This window comes from Microtus pennsylvanicus, chromosome 3, assembly GCF_037038515.1.
Source record: "Microtus pennsylvanicus isolate mMicPen1 chromosome 3, mMicPen1.hap1, whole genome shotgun sequence".
NCBI classification, from domain to species: domain Eukaryota; kingdom Metazoa; phylum Chordata; class Mammalia; order Rodentia; family Cricetidae; genus Microtus; species Microtus pennsylvanicus.
The window spans coordinates 84,836,742-84,845,754 of record NC_134581.1 but is presented as its reverse complement, the minus strand read 5'-3'; the positions used below and the strand labels follow the sequence as shown (position 1 = coordinate 84,845,754).

The 9,013-nt window shown below is 39.9% G+C and overlaps 1 protein-coding gene across 1 annotated transcript; it reads right to left on the bottom strand.

Annotated features, from left to right (window-relative positions):
- Window positions 1-1,665: 1,665 nt before the first annotated feature.
- Pate4 (prostate and testis expressed 4) lies at window positions 1,666-4,417 on the bottom strand. Its single transcript, XM_075967528.1, has 2 exons — window positions 4,340-4,417; window positions 1,666-1,784 (listed from the first exon to the last, which is right to left on the bottom strand). Exons 1-2 carry the CDS (start codon window positions 4,404-4,406, stop codon window positions 1,666-1,668), a joined length of 186 nt encoding a protein of 61 aa, XP_075823643.1. The 5' UTR covers window positions 4,407-4,417.
- Window positions 4,418-9,013: the final 4,596 nt, after the last annotated feature.

Here is a 9,013-nt window from a genome sequence, read left to right as displayed (position 1 = left end):
CATATCTAAAAGATTATGTGCATCATATGGTGAGGCTGAATTTTTAGGACTAACTTTCATTTGTTCCCAGCACTTTCTCTGCATTCCTATCATGGTTTGAAAGAAAATGACCCCCAGAGGGAGTGGCACTAATGGGAGGTGTGGCCTTCTTGGAGTAGGTATGTTGGAGGAAGTATATCACTGTGGGGGTGGCCTTTGAGGTTTCCTATGCTCAAGCTACACACAGTGAGTTAGACCATGTCCTGTTGCCTGTGAGTCAAGATGTTCAGCTTCTGTTTCAGCACCACATCTGCCTCCATGCTACCATAGCGCACCATTATGATAGTGGATGACACCTCTGAAAATTCAAGCCACTTCAATTCAATGTTTTTTGTTTATAAGAGTTGCCAGTGTCATGGTGTCTCTTCACAGCAATAGAAACCCAAACTAAGATACCTCTCCTCTGGCAGGTTACCCTAAATCTGGAACAAAGAATTTTATATTGCTCCCTGAGTAGGGGGTGGGTCAGGATTGCCAATTCTTTTAATTCCTAGACACTTATTGGATTGTTTTAATTTCTTATTATTGAGATAATAAATGATTACAAACTTAAGTGCTTAAAACAACACATATTTATTCAATTTGTAGAACTCTGGAGTTACAAATAAATCATCTGGGGATAAAATCAAGTAGCAGCATTGCACTGAGGAAAATTAATTTCATTGTCCTTCTCAGCTTCTGAATCTTTGTTTCATCTTCAAGGGACATCACTCCAGTTACTGCTTTCACAACCATACAATAATTTCCTCTTCTAGAGTCAATTCACCCCTCATCTTAGAAGGACATTTGTACTTGCAATTAGGATCTACCCTGACAAAAAAAATAACCTTCCATTAATAAAATCCTTACCCACATTTTCTATGCCTCTTTTGCCATCTACAGCAGCATTCACAGATTCCAGATAATAAAATTAAAACCTTTGGGAGACTATTGCAGGTCTAGAGACTGCAAGCTGGATAAGTAAAATAACATGGTAGGTACAGGATCATTTTGCAATGGTCATGAATTTAAGGGTCTAATGGTACAATCAAGGAGCCCTTCAATGAAATGAAGACACAGCTCCTGTTGCTATCTCAGGGATCTCTGGCCAGTATAGAAACAGTGTAGGAAAACACATTCCTCATATTTCTTGGTATGTAATTTTGGATCTTGTACAGAAGATGATCTTCTCCAAGAGACTCTTCTCCACCTAGAAAGTGTTACACAAGTTTTTGTCACAGCACATTAAGAAAGTCTCTTTCCCATCCTTAAGGACACTCCCTTCCGTGCAGTTAGTCTTGCACAGTTGCCTGGAGGACTCATGTTTACTTCCTAAAAATAAAGAAGCCGGTTATACATGCTGGAGGAGATTATCTTAATACAACTTCCTAAAATCACTGCCAAGAGGAAAACCCTTTCACACTGGATCCCCTTCCTAGGCTCCTTGGGGTCACACTCCCATCCTGATTCTGACTCTGGATGCCAAGCCCCTCAATGATAAATTAGAAAGTACTCTTTTCCCTCCTCCCCACATTTCACTCACTGCCTTACCCCTTAGCAAGGCTCAACAATGTTTAGTCCTTTATCCCAGGTACTAGAAGGAGTAATAGTCTTCTGATGGCATTTTTTTTGTAGTCTGCATCAGCCTCACTTACCCAAATATTCTGATTCGGTAGCACATAACTGATCAGGGTATGCAAAGCATCTGCCTCGGCCCCTTTTACATATTGATTGTTCTGCATCGTCACAGACATTACAGATCAGACCTGTATTTGTTGAGTAAGGAGAGAATAGGATATTTAGGATCAACTATAAGGCTATGGGAATGAGTGATTATGAGATCAAAGAGAAGCTTCAGTGTTACACATGGACTGTACTGTCCATTTACTCCCTCAGCTACTATTCAGTTTAGCTTTGTGAGTTAAGCTAGGTGGTGGATTAACATAATGGTGGCATTATTTCTGTTACCTGGTTAGTGCCTACGTACATTCGAAGATGAAATAAAAACACTGAGAATCAAATATATATATGTAGTCAATTGGATAAATTGTGTGATGCAGTTTGAGTATAACAACAGACAGATTCCACTGGGCTGAGAAGGCCTTGGACTTCAGTTGATTATTGGAGACATGGAGATGTAGGTTAGATCTGGGTAATTGTGTGTTGAGGATCCTATGAGGGCGTGAATAAAGATTGGAATAATAGTGGAACATACAGAGCGGACTGCGGTTACATTCATTGCTGATGATCCCACCTAGCTCAGCTCTACTTTCTCTCTCTTTACCAAGCAGAAAAATGATCTAGGAATCTCTGTGATCAGGTAGCAACAGGGCAAGGGAGGTAGGGCACAGAGATGACATCAGAAGCGATGACAGATTTAGCATTTAGGATTAAGCAATATTGATGGAGAAGAGGTAGTACATTATTTGAACCTTTCATCCTAGACATTTTGAGATTATTGAGTCAGACTCTGTATGGAGTCTAGGAGGACTTGAGTGCCATTGACTTACGTCTGGTTTTGAAGACAGTTGTGCCACATCTGTCTTATATATTCCATGCTCCCTGCTCCACTAAAACCGCCTTTACAAATGTTGCTAGTAATCTCCAATGACAGATCTACTTGTCCTTGCATGACCAAGGGTTTGTTCACTTCTAAGTAATGATGATTTAAAGCATACGGGAAGATGTTCACAGGTTAGAGGCAAACATAGTGTAAAATTTTATATCAAGAATTTGAACATTCATGGATTTTGGTATCAGGAACAGACCTGGAGTGAGTTCCCTTTTATAAGTCAGTGAGATGGCTATACACCATACATAATATGCACTTTGATTTCTTTTGAACAATATATGATATAAGAAAAATATTCCATTATAACTTTGTAGCATGCTTTAATTAATCAATTCCTTATGTATATTTATTTCTATGTTTTGATATTACTTGGCACAGTAAATGATCCTGAACACTATTCATTATAATATAATAAGGTTGTTATTATATAATTCATTTGCATGTGGTTATATCTGTAATATAATTTAATATAAGCAGAATTGCTGGATAATAAATTATTGTTTTGATAGTTTTGCAAGATTTCACTTTAAAGGCAATGAAACTATTTATACTCTTGTTATCAATTTTTAGGCAGTTCTCACCTCACTACAATAAGGACACTACACAGTGTTATTCAGTTTCTGAATGTTGACAATCTGACAGGTTCTTTGAATATGTACTTCTTCACTATATAAGGAGTGAGTCTGAGCACATTTTTGTACATTTAATAGTTATTGGTATTTACTGTATGATGAACTTTTGATGTCTCTAACTTATTTTTCTGTTAGATTATTAGTGTATTTTAAGTGTTTTTATTGAAAGTCATCATATATTAGGGACGTCAGCCATTTGTTCACAACATGAATTGACTTTTTGCTTTTTATTATGAGGAATTTTTTGATTTTTATTTCTTTCTTTATATTATTTTTATTTTTGAGATTATAGTATACTTACATCACTTATCTCTTCTTTTCCTCTATACAAGCCCCCCATATGGCCCTCTTTGCTCTCTTTCAAATTTATATGGTCTTTTTTTTTTAAGAACTCTAGTTTTTTGAGTTATAGTTAGAAAGGTCTTCCCCAAACTGGTAAAAGAATAATCTTACATTTTCTCTAATATTTTATGGTTTAGCATTTCTTAGTATTAAAAGGGTGGCAGAATAGAAACACCATTGTACTTTGAGTACATTTAATAAGTAAGATGAATACAAATTAGACATTAATTTTAATTTAGTCATGAGCAACAGCTATGTGGTCAAGGCTGCCTTTCAAGCAGAGTGTGCACTCACTGGTGTAAGACGGAGTCTCAGCAGAGAGATCTGCCTGAGGAGTGGAGCTCACTATTTTCAGCTCTAAGTTATAATTGGAGCCTTGGAGGTGGGAGAGGACCTGTGTGAGTAGTGCTGAGCTTTGAAGGTAAATAAAGATTCCTACTGACCTAACACCTGCAAAATACGTGGAAAAGAAGTAATGAGGCAAAGAAGGGGGAAGAAGAAGGGTGTTGTGCAGGGTGCAGCATAACAGTGTTTCAGGAGAAAGGAAGATAAGCTGAAAACCTGTGCATAAAAACTGGGGGTCTGAAAATTGCTGTCCTGTTTGTCTGCGATTCTTCTGTTTTCTTCTTGATTAGTATACCACATGATCTCCCTAATGCTCAGCACTTCAGTCTTTAGATTTGCGTTGCAATGATGCCCAAGTGTGACTGGGGCACAGTGGTTTAGGTAACATCGCCCCTAAGACCTCCCTCCACTCCCCATGGTGGAAACTTACCCTCTGCCAAACAGAGAAAAGACAGGGTCACGATGAGCACTGTGCTGACTTTGGTCGCAGGACTCATGCTGGGTGATAGATGGTACCTTGAGATACTGTGTAAAGGAAGGCCACCTGGTCTCTTTATAAAGCTGGAGACCAGGAAGTAATCTCCAAAATCAGCACAGGAAGAAATGCCCTTTCCTTTTTCAAAAAGTCAGATGTGCGATAACATGGGAAGCACAGGGTGCCCAGCTGTCTAGCTACAGCCGAGTCAGATCATTTCTCCTCCCTTATCTCATCTCCTGTGTGTACAAGTGTGTGAGACGCAGTTTTCTGCTCCTCCAGAAACCCCTCTCTATATACTAAGTGGGAAATGTTTGCTCATCCTAGGATTCAGAAATGGGAAACGGTGACTTTGAATTCAAGGACTTCCAGAGAAGGAACATGGAACATGAAGATTTCCTGCACAGCTTATTCCAGTGTTGGAGCATTCTCCGGTTTGAGTCACAAGACAGGAGGAGTTTAGAGCCTGAGAGTCTACACACAACTCCCTAGCTCCTGTCTCCTAAGGCCTCCATCTTTCCTCCTTAGAGAGTTCTAGTGCTCTTCACTCTGGAAGTCTGGGATCTCAGGTTCCCAGCAGATCTTACAGTTGGGAGTTCAGGGGTGAGGGGAGAAATGAGGGTGCTTCTTCAGAGGCATTTCCAGTGAGCTCCTTCTTGGGGTCTGAGCACAGTTTCTGTGTATTTCCTGTCCTGGACGTTCTGGAATTAAAGCTAGGACCATGCCTCCACCACACTCAACCCTGTCTCAATGCTCCTGCTGTGTGTACTCTAGAAAAATGAAAGGTCATGGTCCCAACCTCACGCTGAGCCATTCAGCTCCATTCTAGAACAAACTTGTAAATCGAAATTTCTTGCTTGTTCTTGTGACCTCCCAACTTCTCAGGGGGATTTACTTCCTTCATGAATGCTGCCATCTCTGGTGGGGTGTACTGTCTCCACCCCCATTCTAGTTGTTCCAGGTCTCATTACCTTCCTTTTCCAGGTGACCGTGACTTTGTGTAGCTCCATTGTCTGGGCTTCATTTCAAACCAATATCCATGAAGGTCTTTTCTGTTTCCTTGTTGCCCTTGTCCTCTGTGGGATTAGCTGTGTGGCATGTTCTAAGACCATAACAGATGGGTTCTCTTCCTTTTCTTCTGCTCCTTCCATATACTGGATCCTAAAAACAACTCTGGGAGTATGTGTAATACTTATTGTTTCCTTGAATGAAATAATAAGTCCAGAAAAATTCAGTAATGGACCCAAGGTCACATAGCAGCTAGCAAGTTGCAGATGAAGTGAAACCATGATTGTCTGCAGCAAGGTTATATTTGAGATAAATTTACAGATCATGCATTTATTCCTATTAGTGGGGTTTTTATGTATTTATCAATCCTTGAGAAAATATTATTTTTTAGTCAACTTACTGGAAGTTCACCATAGTGAACAAGAAATTCAATTCTATATTCTTAGAGTTATAAACATATGTTTCCTATGAAACTTCCAACAGTAGCTTATAATGCTATGAATTACTCAAGTTCAAGAGGGATAACATCTTATGGAGCTAAACAATAAAGATGTCAGTTGCAGGTTAGCTCCTTCTGGAGACACTAAAGAAAAAAAATGTATTTCCTTCAGTATCCCATATCTCACGACCCATTTCTCCATCTTCAAAGCATGTAACTTCAAAACCTACTTTCATCGTTACATCTCCCATCCTCATTCTATAGTCGACCCTACTCCCAGACTCTGGCAATCAAATACTTGGCTTTGCCAATGCTAGGCAAGTTCTCTCCCTTTCAACTCTGACCTCGTCCTCCACTTCTCTTTTATAAGATTATTTGTGATCATATTTAGGGGCTCAACCACATGAAACATGATAACCTTTCACCCAACAGTCCTTAACGTAATCAGATGTTAAAAGTCCTTTGGGGACATTATAGTAGCATTCCTTGATAACAGAAACTGGGGTATAAAAATCTTTGGAAATTATTATACCAATTTCCCTATTTAGTACTCTCAACTGGACACAGCCTGGGTCATTTGAAAAAGACTCAATTTGATAGTTATCTTTATCAGGTTAGTCTGTGGGGGGATTTTCTTGGTTGTTAATTGATTCAGAAAAGTCCAGCTCACTGTGGGTGCCACTGTGGGTGGCACCACTCCTATGCAGGTGATCAATAACTTTGAACCTGTGTGTGTGTGTGTGTGTGTGTGTGTGTGTGTGTGTGAGAGAGAGAGAGAGAGAGAGAGAGAGAGAACCTGTGTGTGTGTGTGTGTGTGTGAGAGAGAGAGAGAGAGAACCTGTGTGTGTGTGTGTGAGAGAGAGAGAGAGAGAGAGAGAACCTGTGTGTGTGTGTGTGTGTGTGAGAGAGAGAGAGAGAGAGAGAGAGAGAGAGAGAGAGAGAGAGAGATAAGAAAGAGAGAGTCAGTCAGAAAGCAGTGTTCCTTCATGGCTCCTGTCTCCAGATTCCTGCCTTGAGTTCATGCCCCAACCTTCTTCAGTGGTGGATCATGGTAGTGTAAGCCAAATAAACTCTTTCTTCCCTAAGTTGCCTTGGTCTTAGTGAGAATGATTTGTCATGGCAGCATAAGAAGACTAAAACACTGTTCACCACACACTCTCAGTATCATGATCATGACACCTTCTGTTTGCCCAACGCTACCTCTACAATAAGGTACAATTGTTTCAATACGTACATCCTTATATTCACCTCATTTATGCAGCAGCAAACACCTGCTTCTTTAACAGTCTGTCCAATTATTTAAAACTTCTAATCTTTGACATTTGCGGTTCCTCTGGTGCCTTCATGATCAGTCTTTCCCCACCCAAATATGTTCTTACTAGTTTTCAAAGTCTTCTTTTCTCTCTATTAGTTAAATTTTATTTTAATTAAAATTAAGCATAACACCCCTTCCCCTTTCCAACTCCTTCTGTGTTCTTCCCATCACTCTCTCAAATTCATGGCTTTACCCCCCCCCTCTCTCTCTATATATATGTATATATATATATATATATACATACATATATATATTTGTAATCTGATGAGTCCTTTTTTATTGTTGCTTGTGTGTATTTGATTTCAGGGCTGATAATCGATAACCATGATACCTCAACACTATTGCTGCCTAGACAAGATGTGAACAGTAAAACCCCAAAGACATGCTAGCATGGAAGGGGGAAATGTCATAGGACCCCACCCTTAGACAAAGGAGCACATGTAATTAATAGGTGCCGAGAGAAGGAGAATTAGTCTTTTAATTGACTAGGTAATACTGAGTAGCCAGTCAAAGTCCTTCTTTCTGAAGAGAGGCTTCCCTGGTAAACCCGTTTCATCTGAATCCCTTCTGGGCCCCGATGGCCAGCTATGCTGGACACACTTGTGACCTCATTGAGATGATTTCATGTTCTGTGAGGTTCCTCAACCAGTGTCTTGGTTTAGCAGAAAGCCTCACACTTAGTAAAATGATCACTGAGAGTTTAATGAGTTGGAAAATTTGTCAGTGAGGAGAAATTTTAAGGGCAGGGACTTAGTTTAACTGTAGGGAGAATTTTATAATAAAGAGTGCAAAGCTACAATAGGGCACATTGTGCAGCGGCTTCCCAGTGATTGTGGAGTTAGGGTGCACTCTCTCCTGGGAGTGCAGGGGTGAATCAGGTAGGGGCACTGTGTTTTTGGAAATGTCCTTTCTGTAATGTGATCTTATAATCTGTGACATTACATGACTAGTCTAAGGGCATATCACCAAGGGGACAGTGAACTCATCCCCCAGGGAGGGACATGGTGAACATCAGAGAATACCTGATCCTTGCCTTTGCCCATACTGAGAACAAACATTCTGCTCTGTGTTTACAAATAATTTCTGGAAATGCAGGAGCAATTGGCAGGAGAGAGAGAGAGAGAGAGAGAGAGAGAGAGAGAGAGAGAGAGAGAGAGAGAGAGAGAGAGAATCATATTGTTTTTAAAAATGGCCACAAGAAAATACGGTAGTTGAGTGTGAAATTATCAGTCGGCAGTTGGCAGAGAGAAAGAGAGAGAGAGAGAGAGAGAGAGAGAGAGAGAGAGAGAGAGAGAATATCATATTGTTTTTAAAAATGGCCACAAGGAAATATGATAGTCGAGTGTGAAATTATAAGAATTTTCAATAGCACAATACTAGGTTAAGTCTGTGTCCTTGTGAAGTCTTTGAAGAATGTTTACTTAGGAGGATGGCTGTATTTGACTCCCTCACTGTGAGTATCTCCATCCCTCTATTCTCCTACTTGATCCTCAGCCTGTTGACTTCTCCCCAAATTTATCCCTCCTCCATTGTAAGGCTTACTGGCTAAGCTAGAGTTCTTGCCTTGTGTTCCTTGGATAACCTTCATAGCAACTCTATCTACCTGAGAATATAATACTGCTTCCATATTTGTGCAAACTGCCAAATGAGAGGTCAGGAGAACCACGAATTATAAAAGAGCCATAAATTGGGCAATATCAAAACTAACTTTCTTCATCAGTGAAATGGAGAATGAAAAATACTGGTCTCAGACTTGAACAGTTCAACTGCTATTGACAACTGAACTCTGATTATTCTCTTGAAACACTATAAATAAGGACAAATGCACTGCTTAAAGTCTTAGCTAAGAGCAATAAGATGAGAGAAG